Source organism: Callionymus lyra, chromosome 15 (assembly GCF_982586985.1).
Source record: "Callionymus lyra chromosome 15, fCalLyr1.hap1.1, whole genome shotgun sequence".
Classification (NCBI taxonomy): Eukaryota; Metazoa; Chordata; class Actinopteri; order Syngnathiformes; family Callionymidae; genus Callionymus; species Callionymus lyra.
In genome coordinates, this window is record NC_141832.1 from 7,419,570 (window position 1) to 7,440,083 (window position 20,514).

Below are 20,514 nucleotides of genomic sequence, written 5' to 3' on the forward strand. Positions count from 1 at the left end.
CACAAGTGCTTGATGTTCAGCAGTCACATGACCTTCTATTCTCATATAACACAACTTCAATCCTAGCGCTGGAGTTATGAGGTCAATTACACATTCAGCGTTAATACCACCATTTAAATGACCTTGTAATGATGGTTTGTCATGTGACGCTTCGTGGTTAACAAGATTTGAAACTGTTTTGTAAGTAAATGAAACTGAATGTTTCAGTTTGTTCCCGTGTCTGGATGATCTAAGATGTTTGTTGTTCCAAAATGATGAATGAACAACTTGAAAAGACGTATCTGTACCGAATAAAATGTGATAAATCTGAATAAAGAGAACAAAACAAAGGCTTGTGTGTCCTTGTAAACAGTTCTGTTAATGTCTATGGTTCAACTTCCCCGACTTTCTCATTAAAGCCTTGCTAAAGGAGTTTTTTCACCATCCAGTGTTGCTATGGACCAAAGGACCTGCATCTCTTGGACAGCCATCGTGGAAGAACTTGACCTCCACGGCTCCTGCTTCTTCTGCCTGGGTCAAGGGCACCTGCTCGAAGCCGACACCCGCTTGCCTCGCTCTTCCTCGGAAAGAGCGCCTGGGAGGTTTTGCCTTGGTAGCAGCTACTGCTAAGGCAGCTAGCTCCACCCCGGTGGGTAACACTATTGAGGCCTTACCGACTTGTTCAACCACTAGAAAAGTGTGGTCGGAGTATGAGGAGGAGGATAACCGTCGCATCTATGAGGAGGAGCCTGAGTCCCTGCTGTCTCCAGAGGAGATAAAAGAGGCTCACACCATAGCCGCTACGCTGAGGATGACCCAGGCTCTGGCAATCAATGCGGGGCATGTATAGAAGCAGCAACGCTGGTGGCTACTCGTAACCTGTGGCTTGGACTGTCCAACATGAGTCAGCGAGACAGCCGCTCTCTCCTCTGTGCGTCGCTTACAGACAAACTTCTCTTAGGGGAACAACATCTCGGCTGGAAGCCGCCTGGAAGAGGTCAGAACAGCTGGAAAACCTATTCCATCGGCGCCGCCGCTCCAAGTCAAACAGAATACAAGCTTTACGATCGCGACCGGACACACCTTCAAAAGGTTCTTCAGGGCCTAGCTGGAGGCCTTGAGCCTTTGGACCAGATAGCTTTAGAGCTACAGTACTGTCACTGAAGACTGCCCTCCTTTTGTCAATAGTATCAACAAATAGGGTCAGTGACCTTTGTTCCCTTTCTGTGGACGCCGCTTGCCTCACCTTTGGCCAGGCAGACGTGGTCTGTAAAATTATGTTTTCTGTCGTCTTCATCAAGATGAGGAGGTGATGAGTGTCTTCAGCCGCCATGTTCAGAGTGACGGCTGAAGATATCTTTCGGGCTGCATCGTGGTCATCTACAGCCACGTTTGTACGCTTTTATTCACGTGACATGACTGCTGGTTCTGTGTCTCACACAGTTCTGGAGACAGTGCCTGACGGAACCTCATCTACAACAGAGTGAGGTTAGGTCGGACGGTTCTTCTTTTCTTGGGAACGGAGTGAAGATCTCTGTCCCAGCTCGGAGTGAACTTGTCTCTTAGTGTTGATTCGTATGGACTGTGACCTCTGCAGTGTTGATACATATGGACTGTGACCTCTGTAGTGTTGATACATATGGACTGTGACCTCTGTAGTGTTGATACATATGGACTGTGACCTCTGCAGTGTTGATACATATGGACTGTGACCTCTGCAGTGTTGATACATATGGACTGTGACCTCTGTAGTGTTGATACATATGGACTGTGACCTCTGCAGTGTTGATACATATGGACTGTGACCTCTGCAGTGTTGATACATATGGATTGTGACCTCTGTAGTGTTGATACATATGGACTGTGACCTCTGCAGTGTTGATACATATGGATTGTGACCTCTGTAGTGTTGATACATATGGACTGTGACCTCTGTAGTGTTGATACAAATGGACTCTGACCTCTGTAGTGTTGATTCATATGGACTGTGACCTCTGCAGTGTTGATACATATGGACTGTGACCTCTGCAGTGTTGATACATATGGACTGTGACCTCTGTAGTGTTGATACAAATGGACTCTGACCTCTGCAGTGTTGATACATATGGACTGTGACCTCTGTAGTGTTGATACATATGGACTGTGACCTCTGCAGTGTTGATTCATATGAACTGTGACCTCTGCAGTGTTGATACATATGGACTGTGACCTCTGTAGTGTTGATACATATGGACTGTGACCTCTGCAGTGTTGATACATATGGACTGTGACCTCTGTAGTGTTGATACATATGGACTGTGACCTCTGCAGTGTTGATACATATGGACTGTGACCTCTGTAGTGTTGATACATATGGACTGTGACCTCTGTAGTGTTGATACATATGGACTGTGACCTCTGCAGTGTTGATACATATGGACTGTGACCTCTGTAGTGTTGATACATATGGACTGTGACCTCTGCAGTGTTGATACATATGGACTGTGACCTCTGTAGTGTTGATACATATGGACTGTGACCTCTGTAGTGTTGATACATATGGACTGTGACCTCTGCAGTGTTGATTCATATGGACTGTGATGTGAAAAGGTTGCTAAGCACTTTTTTGTGCGTAAAACCCCTCAGTACATCAATCCAGGTCACTAATATGTCACGTGCGCTCACTCTCGTCCTCGCATATGCTGAAGAACAAACTGTTGATTCTCATCTCGACCTTTGAACCTTGAACTTTGACCTCCGCCACAGAAGCTCTGGTCAGTGACGCGGCATCAAAGACACTCACATGTCAATCAAAGATCAATGATCGATCAGGAACTGCACATCAACTCAAGTGTTAGTCACTAAGATGTGCTAACAGCGCCACCTGCTGGTCTCTTTCTGCACGTACGATCCTCCACTTTGACCTTTACAATTGAATTGTGGGAAATCAATAACAATAACACCTAATAGACAGGAAAGTATTGAAAACATGTTTCAAACTTATATAAACACAAACCTGCATTTGTTTGTCATCAATGAGTCAATATTATTTTAATCTATATTATTTTTATTCCATTATTGTGAAGTGTGTCTTCACGTGTGTGTTGTTGTCCATCAGTGTGAACTGCGCTCACGTGAGCCGCGATTCAGCTGCAAATTTAAAAACCTTGCGCTTTTATGAAGGTGTTACGGTAGTGAGGAGAAGTCATACGCGGAAGGATCTACGTCACCATCACTGAGAGATTCTTAAAATACTCTGATGTGACAGTAAAGTATCTCTCAATAGATTCTTAAGATACTCTGATGTGACAGTAAAGTATCTCTCAATAGATTCTTAAGATACTCTGATGTGACAGTAAAGTATCTCTCAATAGATTCTTAAAATACTCTGATGTGACAGTAAAGTATCTCTCAATAGATTCTTAAAATACTCTGATGTGACAGTAAAGTATCTCTCAATAGATTCTTAAAATACTCTGATGTGACAGTAAAGTATCTCTCAATAGATTCTTAAGATACTCTGATGTGACAGTAAAGTATCTCTCAATAGATTCTTAAAATACTCTGATGTGGTGACAGTAAAGTATCTCTCAATAGATTCTTAAAATACTCTGATGTGGTGACAGTAAAGTATCTCTCAATAGATTCTTAAAATACTATGATGTGGTGACAGTAAAGTATCTCTCAATAGATTCTTAAAATCCTCTGATGTGACAGTAAAGTATCTCATAATAGATTCTTTAAATACTCTGATGTGGTGACAGTAAAGTATCTTTCAATAGATTCTTAAAATCCTCTGATGTGACAGTAAAGTATCTCTCAATAGATTCTTAAAATACTCTGATGTGACAGTAAAGTATCTCTCAATAGATTCTTAAAATACTCTGATGTGACAGTAAAGTATCTCTCAATAGATTCCTAAAATCCTCTGATGTGACAGTAAAGTATCTCTCAATAGATTCAAAAAATCCTCTGATGTGACAGTAAAGTATCTCTCAATAGATTCTTAAAATACTCTGATGTTGTGACAGTAAAGTATCTCTCAATAGATTCTTAAAATACTCTGATGTGACAGTAAAGTATCTCTCAATAGATTCTTAAAATACTCTGATGTGGTGACAATATAGTATATCTCAATAGATTCTTAAAATACTCTGATGTGACAGTAAAGTATATCTTAATAGATTCTTAAAATACTCTGATGTGACAGTAAAGTATCTCTCAATAGATTCTTAAAATACTCTGATGTGACAGTAAAGTATCTCCCAATAGATTCTTAAAATACTCTGATGTGACAGTAAATTATCTCTCAATAGATTCTTAAAATACTCTGATGTGACAGTAAAGTATCTCTCAATAGATTCTTAAAATACTCTGATGTGACAGTAAAGTATCTCTCAATAGATTCTTAAAATACTCTAATGTGACAGTAAAGTATCTCTCAATAGATTCTTAAAATACTCTAATGTGACAGTAAAGTATCTCTCAATAGATTCTTAAAATCCTCTGATGTAACAGTAAATTATCTCTCAATAGATTCTTAAAATACTCTGATGTGACAGTAAAGTATCTCTCAATAGATTCTTAAAATACTCTGATGTGACAGTAAAGTATCTCTCAATAGATTCTTAAAATACTCTGATGTGACAGTAAAGTATCTCTCAATAGATTCTTAAAATCCTCTGATGTGACAGTAAAGTATCTCATAATAGATTCTTTAAATACTCTGATGTGGTGACAGTACAGTATCTTTCAATAGATTCTTAAAATCCTCTGATGTGACAGTAAAGTATCTCTCAATAGATTCTTAAAATACTCTGATGTGACAGTAAAGTATCTCTCAATAGATTCTTAAAATACTCTGATGTGACAGTAAAGTATCTCTCAATAGATTCTTAAAATACACTGATGTGACAGTAAAGTATCTCTCAATAGATTCTTAAAATCCTCTGATGTGACAGTAAAGTATCTCTCAATAGATTCTAAAAATCCTCTAATGTGACAGTAAAGTATCTCTCAATAGATTCTTAAAATACTCTGATGTTGTGACAGTAAAGTATCTCTCAATAGATTCTTAAAATACTCTGATGTGACAGTAAAGTATCTCTCAATAGATTCTTAAAATCCTCTGATGTGGTGACAATATAGTATATCTCAATAGATTCTTAAAATACTCTGATGTGACAGTAAAGTATATCTTAATAGATTCTTAAAATACTCTGATGTGACAGTAAAGTATCTCCCAATAGATTCTTAAAATACTCTGATGTGACAGTAAAGTATCTCCCAATAGATTCTTAAAATACTCTGATGTGACAGTAAATTATCTCTCAATAGATTCTTAAAATACTCTGATGTGACAGTAAAGTATCTCTCAATATATTCTTAAAATACTCTGATGTGACAGTAAAGTATCTCTCAATAGATTCTTAAAATACTCTGATGTGACAGTAAAGTATCTCTCAATAGATTCTTAAAATACTCTGATGTGACAGTAAAGTATCTCTCAATAGATTCTTAAAATCCTCTGATGTGGTGACAATATAGTATATCTCAATAGATTCTTAAAATACTCTGATGTGACAGTAAAGTATATCTTAATAGATTCTTAAAATACTCTGATGTGACAGTAAAGTATCTCCCAATAGATTCTTAAAATACTCTGATGTGACAGTAAAGTATCTCCCAATAGATTCTTAAAATACTCTGATGTGACAGTAAAGTATCTCTCAATATATTCTTAAAATACTCTGATGTGACAGTAAAGTATCTCTCAATAGATTCTTAAAATGCTCTGATGTGACAGTAAAGTATCTCTCAATAGATTCTAAAAATCCTCTGATGTGACAGTAAAGTATCTCTCAATAGATTCTTAAAATACTCTGATGTGGTGACAGTAAAGTATCTCTCAATAGATTCTAGAAATCCTCTGATGTGACAGTAATGTATCTCTCAATAGATTCTTAAAATACTCTGATGTGACAGTAAAGTATCTTTCAATAGATTCTTAAAATACTCTGAAGTGACAGTAAAGTATCTCTCAATAGATTCTTAAAATACTCTGATGTGGTGAGAGTAAAGTATCTCTCAATAGATTCTAAAAATCCTCTGATGTGACAGTAATGTATCTCTCAATAGATTCTTAAAATACTCTGATGTGACAGTAAAGTATCTTTCAATAGATTTTTAAAATACTCTGATGTGACAGTAAACTCTCAATAGTTACGTGACCAGAGTCTGTGTGTGACACTGTTGCAAGAAAAGCAGTGGAAATATTAAAAATATTGATTTTCTGCAGAGTAAGTAAGTCATTTTTATTTGTATAGCGCTTTTATAGACCAGGGTCACAAAGCGCTTAAACAATTAATCGAAACAATATTCAATAAAGTATATACTTTAAAGATCAAGATAAAACTGATAACACAACAGGAGTTCCAGAAAATCAAGGAAAAGCCTGAACAAATAAAAACATCTTAAGATGTTTGTTAAAGGAGTCAGTAGATCATCAAACACAGAGATGGTTCCAAACCGTGTGCCATCAGTTGATTCTGATCCACAGACCTCAGAGCCCAAGCTTGGGTCTAAGGCTGGATCAGATCAGTGATGTAAGGAGGAGACTGACCATGAATAGATCTGAAAGTAAGAACCAGAATTTTAAAGTTAATCCTGAAAGAAACTGGAAGCCAGTGAAGAGTTTGAAGGATCGGAGAAATGTGAGTTCTTCTACTAGAGCGGGTCAGAATTCTCGCTGCAGAGTTCTGAATCAACTGCAGGCCAGACAGATCCTTCTTGTTAAGACATGAAAACAAACTGTTACAATAGTCCAGACGAGAAGAAACAAACGCATGGATTACAAGATCCAGATCATGTTGTGACAACATTTTCCTAAGTTTAGAGATTTTTCTCAGTTGAAGGAAAGAGTTTCTGGTCAGTTTTCTGCAGTGTCGAACAAGAGACATGTCTTTATCAAATACAACACCAGGTTTCTCAGGCTCAGTTTGACAGACTGACCTAAGTCACCCAAGTACTGACTCAACCCTGGAACCTTATCATCAGGAACAATCACCAGAGTTTCAGTTTTGTCCACATTTAGCTGCAAAGTGTTTTCACTCATTGTTTGATTTCTAGCAAACAATTGACTAAGCTGTTCAGCCTCTGGGGCTCAGTTGGATCAAAAGAGCAGTAGAGATGGATGTAATCAGCAAAAATGTGATAAGAAACATCAGGAAATCTCTGAATGATTTAACCGAGGGGAATCAAGTATAGCAAAAACAATAAAGGACCCAGAACAGAACCTTGAGGGACTCCACACAACAGATCTGCCGATTCAGACATCGTTTGATTGACAGATACACTAAAACTGCGCCCAGAAAGGTAAGATGAGAACCATTCTAACACATATCCAGACAGTCTTCATCCCTCAGTCTTCTCAGCAGGATCTGGTGATCAACTGTGTCAAAGGCTGAGGACAGATCCAAGAGAACCAGAAAAGTGGATTTACCCGAGTCAGCCCAAATCATGATGTCACTGGACACTTTCAGTAAAGCTGTCTCTGTAGAGTGATTTTTACGGAAGCCAGACTGAAACTTCTCATGGATGTCGCTCTGATCCAGGAGCAAAGACAGCTGCTCAGACACCACCTTCTCCAAGATCTTGGACAAGAATGGGAGCTTAGAAATAGACCTGAAATTACTGAGGTCAGTTGGGTCTAAGCCTGGCTTTTTGAGCAGAGGCTCTACAATGGCATGTTTAAATGCATTGGGAAAAAACCCTGTGGAAAGGGAGAGGTTCACCATATTGGTAACCCAGGGGCCAATTACATCAAATACTTTGATAAAAAGCCTGCAAGGAAGGATGTCATCTGAGCAAGAGGAGGGTTTCATCTTGTTAACTAGTTCCGGAATATCACCCAGAGATAAACCAGTGAAGGAAGACCAAGAGGAGGAGAGGGGCTCAGAGAAAGTACTTTGATCAATTTAATTTTGTCAATGAAAAATCTCAACAATTCATTAATGTCAGCTTCACAGAAGACAGGCGTGATTTGAGGAGCAGGAGACACGAGAGAATGAATCGAGTCAAACAACACTTTGGGGGTTTTCTTATTTGCTGCTACCAGTTTTATGTTGTAATCAGATCTAGCAGTTTCCACCATCTCATTGTAAGAAGACATCAGATCCCTGAGGTGAACTCTGTGCAGTTTAGTTGACTTCCAGAGACGCTCAGTCTTTCGACAAAGTCTCTTCAGACTCAGGAGATCTTCATTTGTCCAAGGGCACCGTTTTTTCTGAATTTTCAAGTTTGCTTTATCAGGTGCCACTTGATCCAGTATTTCAACACAATGATCAGTGAAACAGTGAATCAAACTGTTCACGTTTGGCCTGTCATCAAAGGAAAGAGGGTCAAACATAGCAGAAAAACTGTCTGCAGTATCGGCTGAGATGACACGCCTCTGAGACCTAACTTTCAAAGGCTAAGGTTCAGGGATAAAGTCCAGGTTAAATAAGAGAATGATCCATCAGATGGACACCATGTACAGATACATTAGAGATGTTCAGGCCAAGAGTAAAAACTAAGTCTAAAATGTGCCCTTTTTGCTGAGTGGGTTCAGAAACATGTTGCTCAAAATGAAAGGCTTCTGTTAAAGTTAAAAGTTCCTTAGCAGAGCAAGATGTGACGTCATCAACATGAAGATTAAAGTCTCCAAGAATAAGAACAGATGCCATTTGAATAATGGAAGATAAGAAGTCACTAAAGTCTTTCAAGAACACCGCCGCAGGACCAGGCGGGCGGTAGATTGACACACAATAGAAAGGTCTTGTAGAACCAACCAAGATCATCTGAGACTCAAAAGAAGTGAATTCCTGTGTCTGAATCACTTTGCAAGAACAACTCTCCCTAAAGACAGTAGCAAGACCTCCTCCACGACCAGAGAGGTGAGGCTTCCCCAGAACAGCGCTCCCTACTGGACAGAGTTCGTTCAGATGAATAAACTCGTCCTCTCTCTGCCAAGTCTCAGAAAGACATAATAAATCCAAATTAACTCTTGTGAAAAGATCATTAAGAATAAAGGATTTATTAGTAATGGAGCGAACATTTAGAAGTCCTATATTCAGCACAGACCTGACCTGAACTCCAGACCGACTCGATCCCTTGTGGAAATCGCCCGGTACCCGAGAGATCAAACGATATTCCACAGAGTCCGAGTCGATGAGAATCCAAGGAGGAAACAAACTCACGGGACGTTGATAACTGTCGCGATTATAATCCTCCATCGACTCTCTGATGTTGAAAAGAGCATCACGATCATAGATCTGTGATGCTTGAGACATATCTTTAGTGATATGAGCATAATATCCGGACAAGTAGTCGTTAAAACGACTGTTTTGGGCAATTATTGCAGGAGCTTACGTTCAAGCAGCCGATCAAAGGCTTACCGGAAGCGGAATTTTTAAATTATGGAAAAAACAGCACAGCACAGTTAATTAAATGAAAATATCAACAATACAATTATCATAATTATTACCATTATTACCATTATTATTATTATTATTACCATTATTATTATCATTATAATAATAATAATAATAATAATAATAATAATAATAATGATAATAATTATCATTATTACCATTATTATTATTATAATCATCATTATTTTCATTATTATCATCATCATCATTATTATTATCATCATTATTATTTTTATTTATCATTTCAAATAACAGAATAAAACTTTCTTTATCATACGTTATAAAACGTATATTCATTTCAAATAATAAAAAGAGACTAAAACTTTATTCATAATTTCAAATAATAACAAGAGAATAAAACTTTATTCATAATTTCCAATAATAACAAGAGAATAAAACTTTATTTATCATTTCAAATAATAACAGAATAAAACATTATTCATTTCAAATAATAAAAAGCGAATAAAACTTTATTCATCATTTCAAATAATAACAAGAGAATAAAACTTTATTTATAATTTGTCTCTGCTCCTGAAGCACCTTCTTCCTGTTAAGTACATCCTTGACCTCCTTTGTTACCCACGGTTTATTATTAGGGTAACAGCGGACAGTCTTAGCAGGGGCGACAACGTCCAAGCAGAAATTTAAATAATCCGTTAGACAGTGTGTCTGACCCTCGATGTCCTCACCATGAGACTTCAGCAGCACATCCCCGTCTGTGGTGTCAAAGCAGTCTCTGATGGCGTCCTCACATCTGGTGTCCACAAAATTATTAATAAAAACAGAAAGTTATAGATTATTGCTGCGGAGCTACTGGAGAGTGTTTGTGCACACACAGGTACACAGGTACCACACAGTGATGCAGCTGGACAGGAGGCTCTCGATGGTGTCTCTGTAAGGAGGGTATCATGGGTGGTGGAGATGTTGCTCTCCTCAGGAGGAAGTTCAGGTGCTGGTGGTCTTTTTTGACCAGTGATGCTGTATTGTGGCTCCAGGACAGATCTTCAGAGACACCCAGGAACTTGGTGCTGCTCAGCATCTCCACTGCAGCTCCGTCCAGGTCAGTGGTAGATGCTGGGTGTGAACTTACTGAAGTCCACAATGACCTCCTGAGTCTTCTCCACGTTCAGCTGGAGATTGTTGTCTTTGCATCATGACCTCACACCTGTAGACCTTCTCATCGCTGTTGTTGATGAGACCACCACAGTTGTGTTGATGAGACCCACCGCAGTTGTGTTGATGAGACCCACCACAGTTGTGTTGATGTGACCACCACAGTTGTGTTGATGTGACCACCACAGTTGTATTGATGAGACCCACCACAGTTGTGTTGATGTGACCACCACAGTTGTGTTGATGTGACCCACCACAGTTGTATTGATGAGACCCACCACAGTTGTGTTCATGAGACCACCACAGTTGTGTTGATGAGACCAGAGACCCACCACAGTTGTGTTGATGAGACCCACCACAGTTGTGTTGATGAGACCCACCACAGTTGTGTTGATGAGACCAGAGACCCACCACAGTTGTGTTGATGAGACCACCACAGTTGTGTTGATGAGACCACCACAGTTTGAGGCATGTTGGGACAACCTCAGTCCTCAGTGAGGAGTTGAAGATATCTGTGACAACATCTGTGACAACTAGATGATTAAACTTTATTTATAATCTCAAATAACAACAAGAAGATCAAACTTTATTAATAAATGTGTCAATCATGTGTTCATCAGATTATCTCAAACAAATAAATATTTGAATGTCAATCAACCACGGCCATGGCTGGTTGTTACCTTGTTGTGAACTTGACTTTAGCTTGTTGAGAACTTGTTGTTAGCCGGCTGTAAGCTTGTTGTTAGCTTGTTTTTAGCTGGTTGTTAACTTGTTGTGAACTTGTTGTTAGCTGGAAGTTAGCTTGTTGTGAACTTTTTGTTAGCTTGTTTTTAGCTGGTTGTTAGTAAAACAATCAAAACACGGAGTCCGTTCCGTCGCTCCAACACGACGTCACTTCCCGTCCCGACCGGACACACTTCTCCAGGCGACTGTACAGATCAATAGTCCCGGGAGAAAAGGCCCCGAACTGTAGAAACATCTATATTTAAGACAAATTTCCGGTCCGGGAGGTCATCACTTTAAGGCCAAATGGTTCTTTCAAGTTCCCTGTGTCCCGATCCCCGTAGAGAGACTTCCTAATTTGTTTTCCTGTCATCTAATCATTCAAATGTTTCGGCTGGGGGTTTCTGTCTTTTAGCCCCCCTTTCCCGGGTGTGTCTTGCTTCGTTCTTTGATCTACATCGGATGAAACACGTCTGGATCTGTCATCAACGTTCGACAACTTGATCCCAAGTCTCACGATAGAAAAACAACACAAAGTGTCAACGTAAATGCTGAACAAATATTCGTCGATCGTTTGGTTGTTTGCTCATCGAAATTAAAAGGGGCGGAGCCAGACCTGGAGCTCATAAAACCATCTTGCTCTGTGGTCAGGACATCACTTCCATCCCGACAGTTCAGTCACGAAGAAGATCTCTGTCTCTGCTTGAATCATGAGTGAGTCAACAAGTCAAGGTGAGCTTCAGTTCTTTGATGATTCTTACGATGTTGGATCCATCTCTGAGGTTCCTTAGGGCGACAGAGTGATGGTCATCTGAGGAGTTTAACCTCAAATGAAAGTGGAAATGTTTTGGGTTCTTGAAACGTACAGAACTTCAGTTCTGCAGAGAGGACTCTTTGAGACTTCCTCACCATCCTGGGCCAGGATACTGTGCGGACAAGTCACATACTTTTTCCGAGTTAGGGATGAACAGAAACGTTAAACTTCCCAAGACCCGCCCACTCTGTCACATGTGTCTCTTGGTGTCAAAGAAACAAAGTCTTGTCTCTTAAGATGTGATTCCAGAACCAAACGTTCTGGAGGAATCTTTCAAAGTTCTGTTAGAATGTTCCGACTAAGGTGCGATCACGGTTTCTTCTCTTTTCATTCTGTGTCTGAGATGTTGTCGCTTTTGTGATTCTCGTCAAATCCATTAATTATTGTCCAAATCCTTCTTTAAAGCTTTGCTGGTGCGAAATGTGTTTCCCAACGATTTTGAGAAAATCCACGTGTTGGCGGACGGAGTGACCCCCGAGGACTTCACGGATACTTTGATCAAAGAGCGTCAGGCAACGGTGAGCAGTCAAACCCTGATCCACTGAGTTTACAATCAGGCTGAGCAACAGTGCGACCAATCATCCAAGTCTAGGAGGTACCAGAGCCACGTAGAGTTTGACGACAGATCAGTTGCTGTTGAAGTCTTGGAATTGAAAAGTCAGACAAGGTTCTTCAGAGAAGACGACTGCAGTCGTAAAAATCTGTTCCTTCAGGAATGCGAGGAAGCGTTCTACGTGGGAAACCTGGACCTGCTGATGGAGAAGCATCTCCAGTGGAGGACCAGCCTGCCCCGAGTCACTCCTTTCTATGCAGTGAAGTGCAACAACTCTCCAGTCATGTTGCGCACGCTGAGCATCCTGGGAACAGGGTTCGACTGTGCCAGCAAGGTTTGTATTGAATGTCCAAACAACTTAAAATAATTTTGCAGTTGTTACCTGTAACTAATACTTCTGTGATCTGCAGGGGGAGATTGAGATGACCTTGTCTCATGGGGTGACACCAGACAAGATCATCTATGCTCACACCACAAAGTCCAGGTCCTGCATCAATTACGCTCGCAGTCAAGGCGTGGATCTCATGACCTTTGACGGCGAGGATGAGCTCCACAAGGTTGCCAAATTGTATCCCGCGGCCAGGTGAGACACTGGAGCTCCTCCAGTAGTTTGTGAATGTGTTTTAACTAACTTCTGTTGACTATCGTGGCTGGTCCAGTCCCACTAGTTGCTAAAGCCTACACGCGTGTAATCAAGTGAACTTCACGCCTGTCGCAGGTTGGTGCTCCGGATCGTTGCCGACGAGTCCAGCTCTTTGGTGAGTTTTAGCGATAAGTTCGGGGCCACAATGAAGGAGGTGAACCAACTCCTGCAGACCGCCAAAGACCTCGACCTTAACGTGATGGGGGTCAGCTTTCACGTGGGCGTCCTGTGTGGTGAGAGCAGCTGCTTCACCAAGACCATCGCAGATGCTCGGGAGGTCTTCGACATGGCGGTGCGTCTCTACATCACGTCAGAAAAGCATGAGTTTCACATCAACAGTCAATAACGTCCATGTTTTACAGACAAGCATGGGCTTCAGGATGAGGGTCCTTGATCTCGGAGGCGGCTACGATGGAAAGGTGCCTTCAAAGATGAACTTGGAACAGGTGAAGATCCGTTTCTTCAAACTATTTGAGTTGGTCAAGGCCCCTGTGCAACATGGTTGCGTGCTAACTAGTGCATGCTTACTGATCGTTAACGGCACCTTGAAATATCTTGAAGTATCGTGCGTCATGTTCCAGTGTGCGTTGGCCATCAACGAGTCCCTGGCAATACACTTTCCTCCTGAGAGCGGAGTGAAAATCATCGCAGAACCCGGTGGATTCTACGCCCAGTCAATCTTCACGGTTACGGCCAACGTCATCGCCAGACGAGTCGTGAAGAACGGTAAGATTTTCTTTCAAGAAGGTCTCGACTCCAGCTCCTAAACCTCACGATTGTCTGCAGAGAACGACGAGAGGCTGATCAACTACTACATCAACGAGGGCAGATTTGGATCCTTCGCCATGCTTCTCAACCATCCGGGCTACTTGAATCTTTGGCCCAAGCTACACAGGGTAACACGCTGACAGAGGTGATACATTTGTCCCAGAGTTTCTCTCAAGCTAACCTTTTCCCTCTTGGCAGGCCGTTCAACACGACGAGCCCAAGTTCCGCTCCATCATCTGGGGTCCGACCTGCGACTGCGTGGACAAAGTTCTGGACGAAACGTGGCTGCCTGAGATGGAGGTGGATGATTGGATTCACTTCAACAACATGGGCGCGTACTCCATCAGCCTGCAGTGCGACTTCAACGGGTTTGAGCGCACAAAGATTTACTACATCTTGTCGGAGAAGAATCTGCAGAAGTTAGTGGCTCTGCTGAAGAAGTCCAGCGAAAAGTCAGACAAGTGCATTGTGTTGCACGGTTGATCTGCTGCTTCCATTACCTGCACAAGTGCTTGATGTTCAGCAGTCACATGACCTTCTATTCTCATATAACACAACTTCAATCCTAGCGCTGGAGTTATGAGGTCAATTACACATTCAGCGTTAATACCACCATGAGTCGCTTTAAATGACCTTGTAATGATGGTTTGTCATGTGACGCTTCGTGGTTAACAAGATTTGAAACTGTTTTGTAAGTAAATGAAAATGAATGTTTCAGTTTGTTCCCGTGTCTGGATGATCTAAGATGTTTGTTGTTCCAAAATGATGAATGAACAACGTGAAAAGACGTATCTGTACCGAATAAAATGTGATAAATCTGAATAAAGAGAACAAAACAAAGGCTTGTGTGTCCTTGTAAACAGTTCTGTTAATGTCTATGGTTCGACTTCCCCGACTTTCTCATTAAAGCCTTGCTAAAGGAGTTTTTTCACCATCCAGTGTTGCTATGGACCAAAGGACCTGCATCTCTTGGACAGCCATCGTGGAAGATCTTGACCTCCACGGCTCCTGCTTCTTCTGCCTGGGTCAAGGGCACCTGCTCGAAGCCGACACCCGCTTGCCTCGCTCTTCCTCGGAAAGAGCGCCTGGGAGGTTTTGCCTTGGTAGCAGCTACTGCTAAGGCAGCTAGCTCCACCCCGGTGGGTAACACTATTGAGGCCTTACCGACTTGTTCAACCACTAGAAAAGTGTGGTCGGAGTATGAGGAGGAGGATAACCGTCGCATCTATGAGGAGGAGCCTGAGTCCCTGCTGTCTCCAGAGGAGATAAAAGAGGCTCACACCATAGCCGCTACGCTGAGGATGACCCAGGCTCTGGCAATCAATGCGGGGCATGTATAGAAGCAGCAACGCTGGTGGCTACTCGTAACCTGTGGCTTGGACTGTCCAACATGAGTCAGCGAGACCGCCGCTCTCTCCTCTGTGCGTCGCTACAGACAAACTTCTCTTAGGGGAACAACATCTCGGCTGGAAGCCGCCTGGAAGAGGTCAGAACAGCTGGAAAACCTATTCCATCGGCGCCGCCGCTCCAAGTCAAACAGAATACAAGCTTTTCGATCGCGACCGGACACACCTTCAAAAGGTTCTTCAGGGCCTAGCTGGAGGCCTTGAGCCTTTGGACCAGATAGCTTTAGAGCTACAGTACTGTCACTGAAGACTGCCCTCCTTTTGTCAATAGTATCAACAAATAGGGTCAGTGACCTTTGTTCCCTTTCTGTGGACGCCGCTTGCCTCACCTTTGGCCAGGCAGACGTGGTCTGTAAGATTATGTTTTCTGTCGTCTTCATCAAGATGAGGAGGTGATGAGTGTCTTCAGCCGCCATGTTCAGAGTGACGGCTGAAGATATCTTTCGGGCTGCATCGTGGTCATCTACAGCCACGTTTGTACGCTTTTATTCACGTGACATGACTGCTGGTTCTGTGTCTCACACAGTTCTGGAGACAGTGCCTGACGGAACCTCATCTACAACAGAGTGAGGTTAGGTCGGACGGTTCTTCTTTTCTTGGGAACGGAGTGAAGATCTCTGTCCCAGCTCGGAGTGAACTTGTCTCTTAAGCCTTCGCCTCGATAGTAAACCAATAGAACCAATAGATTTACTAATAGACCTGGAGCCTCATGTATTGTAAGTTTGTAGATCTTCTACTAAATATGTATAAAATGATGAATGTTTTCTAAAAAAATACACATCATTAATTTTTGTGAATGAGAACATATTAATAAGTTTGATAAGATACTACTGTGTTAATTAATGATCAATATTGATGTTAAGGTTACTGATGTGAACATCTCAACATGGCCCCTGAGTGACGCCAAATGGTCGAACACGACCTGGAGACCTATGAACGTTGTACCTCTGTAGTGTCGATACAAATGGACTGTGACCTCTGTAGTGTCGATACAAATGGACTGTGACCTCTGTAGTGTCGATACAAATGGACTCTGACCTCTGTAGTGTTGATACAAATGGACTCTGACCTCTGTAGTGTTGATACAAATGGACTGTGACCTATGTAGTGTTGATACATATGGACTCTGACCTCTGTAGTGTTGATACAAATGGACTCTGACCTCTGCAGTGTTGATACATATGGACTGTTACCTCTGCAGTGTTGATTCATATGGACTGTGACCTCTGTAGTGTTGATACATATGGACTCTGACCTCTGTAGTGTTGATACAAATGGACTGTGACCTATGTAGTGTTGATACATATGGACTCTGACCTCTGTAGTGTTGATACAAATGGACTCTGACCTCTGTAGTGTTGATACAAATGGACTCTGACCTCTGTAGTGTTGATACAAATGGACTCTGACCTCTGTAGTGTTGATACATATGGACTCTGACCTCTGTAGTGTTGATACATATGGACTCTGACCTCTGTAGTGTTGATACAAATGGACTGTGACCTATGTAGTGTTGATACATATGGACTGTGACCTCTGTAGTGTTGATACAAATGGACTCTGACCTCTGTAGTGTTGATACAAATGGACTGTGACCTATGTAGTGTTGATACATATGGACTCTGACCTCTGTAGTGTTGATACATATGGACTCTGACCTCTGTAGTGTTGATACAAATGGACTCTGACCTCTGCAGTGTTGATACATATGGACTGTGACCTCTGTAGTGTTGACGCATATGGACTGTGACCTCTCCAGTGTTGATTCATATGGACCGTGACCTCTGTAGTGTTGATGCATATGGACCGTGACCTCTGTAGTGTTGATGCATATGGACCGTGACCTCTGTAGTGTTGACACATATGGACTCTGACCTCTGCAGTGTTGATACATATGGACTCTGACCTCTGCAGTGTTGATTCATATGGACTGTGACCTCTGCAGTGTTGATTCATATGGACTGTGACCTCTGTAGTGTTGATACATATGGACTCTGACCTCTGTAGTGTTGATACATATGGACTCTGACCTCTGTAGTGTTGATACAAATGGACTCTGACCTCTGTAGTGTTGATACAAATGGACTCTGACCTCTGTAGTGTTGATACATATGGACTCTGACCTCTGTAGTGTTGATACAAATGGACTCTGACCTCTGCAGTGTTGATACATATGGACTGTGACCTCTGTAGTGTTGACACATATGGACTGTGACCTCTCCAGTGTTGATTCATATGGACCGTGACCTCTGTAGTGTTGATGCATATGGACCGTGACCTCTGTAGTGTTGATGCATATGGACCGTGACCTCTGTAGTGTTGATGCATATGGACTGTGACCTCTGTAGTGTTGACGCATATGGACCGTGACCTCTGTAGTGTTGATGCATATGGACCGTGACCTCTGTAGTGTTGATGCATATGGACCGTGACCTCTGTAGTGTTGATGCATATGGACCGTGACCTCTGTAGTGTTGATTCATATGGACTGTGACCTCTGCAGTGTTGATTCATATGGACTGTGACCTCTGCAGTGTTGATTCATATGGACTGTGACCTCTGCAGTGTTGATACATATGGACTGTGACCTCTGCAGTGTTGATACATATGGACTGTGACCTATGTAGTGTTGATACATATGGACTCTGACCTCTGTAGTGTTGATACAAATGGACTCTGACCTCTGCAGTGTTGATACATATGGACTGTTACCTCTGCAGTGTTGATTCATATGGACTGTGACCTCTGTAGTGTTGATACATATGGACTCTGACCTCTGTAGTGTTGATACAAATGGACTGTGACCTATGTAGTGTTGATACATATGGACTCTGACCTCTGTAGTGTTGATACAAATGGACTCTGACCTCTGTAGTGTTGATACAAATGGACTCTGACCTCTGTAGTGTTGATACAAATGGACTCTGACCTCTGTAGTGTTGATACAAATGGACTCTGACCTCTGTAGTGTTGATACATATGGACTCTGACCTCTGTAGTGTTGATACATATGGACTCTGACCTCTGTAGTGTTGATACATATGGACTCTGACCTCTGTAGTGTTGATACAAATGGACTGTGACCTATGTAGTGTTGATACATATGGACTGTGACCTCTGTAGTGTTGATACAAATGGACTCTGACCTCTGTAGTGTTGATACAAATGGACTGTGACCTCTGTAGTGTTGATACATATGGACTCTGACCTCTGTAGTGTTGATACAAATGGACTCTGACCTCTGCAGTGTTGATACATATGGACTGTGACCTCTGTAGTGTTGACGCATATGGACTGTGACCTCTCCAGTGTTGATTCATATGGACCGTGACCTCTGTAGTGTTGATGCATATGGACCGTGACCTCTGTAGTGTTGATGCATATGGACCGTGACCTCTGTAGTGTTGACACATATGGACTCTGACCTCTGCAGTGTTGATACATATGGACTGTGACCTCTGCAGTGTTGATTCATATGGACTGTGACCTCTGCAGTGTTGATTCATATGGACTGTGACCTCTGTAGTGTTGATACATATGGACTCTGACCTCTGTAGTGTTGATACATATGGACTCTGACCTCTGTAGTGTTGATACAAATGGACTCTGACCTCTGTAGTGTTGATACAAATGGACTCTGACCTCTGTAGTGTTGATACATATGGACTCTGACCTCTGTAGTGTTGATACAAATGGACTCTGACCTCTGCAGTGTTGATACATATGGACTGTGACCTCTGTAGTGTTGACACATATGGACTGTGACCTCTCCAGTGTTGATTCATATGGACCGTGACCTCTGTAGTGTTGATGCATATGGACCGTGACCTCTGTAGTGTTGATGCATATGGACCGTGACCTCTGTAGTGTTGATGCATATGGACTGTGACCTCTGTAGTGTTGACACATATGGACCGTGACCTCTGTAGTGTTGACGCATATGGACCGTGACCTCTGTAGTGTTGATGCATATGGACCGTGACCTCTGTAGTGTTGATTCATATGGACTGTGACCTCTGCAGTGTTGATTCATATGGACTGTGACCTCTGCAGTGTTGATTCATATGGACTGTGACCTCTGCAGTGTTGATACATATGGACTGTGACCTCTGCAGTGTTGATACATATGGACTGTGACCTCTGCAGTGTTGATACATATGGACTGTGACCTCTGTAGTGTTGATACAAATGGACTGTGACCTCTGTAGTGTTGATACAAATGGACTGTGACCTCTGCAGTGTTGATACAAATGAACTGTGACCTCTGTAGTGTTGATACATATGGACTCTGACCTCTGCAGTGTTGATACATATGGACTGTGACCTCTGCAGTGTTGATTCATATGGACTGTGACCTCTGCAGTGTTGATTCATATGGACTGTGACCTCTGCAGTGTTGATTCATATGGACAGTGACCTCTGCAGTGTTGATTCATATGGACTGTGACCTCTGCAGTGTTGATTCATATGGACAGTGACCTCTGCAGTGTTGATTCATATGGACTGTGACTTCTGTAGTGTTGATTCATATGGACTGTGACCTCTGCAGTGTTGATTCATATGGACAGTGACCTCTGCAGTGTTGATTCATATGGACTGTGACCTCTGCAGTGTTGATTCATATGGACTGTGACCTCTGCAGTGTTGATTCATATGGACTGTGACCTCTGCAGTGTTGATACATGTGGACTGTGACCTCTGTAGTGTTGATACATATGGACTGTGACCTCTGTAGTGTTGATACATGTGGACTGTGACCTCTGTAGTGTTGATACATGTGGACTGTGACCTCTGTAGTGTTGATACATATGGACTGTGACCTCTGTAGTGTTGATACATGTGGACTGTGACCTCTGTAGTGTTGATACATGTGGACTGTGACCTCTGTAGTGTTGATACATATGGACTGTGACCTCTGTAGTGTTGATACATGTGGACTGTGACCTCTGTAGTGTTGATACATGTGGACTGTGACCTCTGCAGTGTTGATTCATATGGACTGTTATGTGAAAAGGTTGTTAAGCACTTTTTTGTGCGTAAAACCCCTCAGGACATCAATCCAGGTC

The 20,514-nt window shown here is 42.0% G+C and overlaps 1 protein-coding gene across 1 annotated transcript; it reads left to right on the top strand.

The window, feature by feature from the left end:
* The first annotated feature begins 435 nt into the window (after positions 1–435).
* LOC148064722 (ornithine decarboxylase-like) lies at positions 436–14,525 on the top strand. The gene is made up of 12 exons (XM_087809822.1): positions 436–581; positions 673–823; positions 10,424–10,488; positions 12,328–12,381; positions 12,461–12,596; positions 12,792–12,965; positions 13,042–13,214; positions 13,350–13,566; positions 13,637–13,720; positions 13,856–14,000; positions 14,061–14,170; positions 14,241–14,525. Exons 1-12 carry the CDS (start codon positions 436–438, stop codon positions 14,523–14,525), a joined length of 1,740 nt encoding a protein of 579 aa, XP_087665948.1.
* Positions 14,526–20,514: the final 5,989 nt, after the last annotated feature.

Coding starts and splice junctions, on each gene's coding strand:
- LOC148064722 (XM_087809822.1), top strand. CDS start 436: ATGGACCAAAGGACCTGCATCTCTTGGACAGCCATCGTGGAAGAACTT. Junction 12,382..12,460: donor GTTAGAATGTTCCGACTAAG/GTGCGATCACGG, acceptor AATCCATTAATT/ATTGTCCAAATCCTTCTTTA. Junction 13,721..13,855: donor CAAAGATGAACTTGGAACAG/GTGAAGATCCGT, acceptor GTCATGTTCCAG/TGTGCGTTGGCCATCAACGA.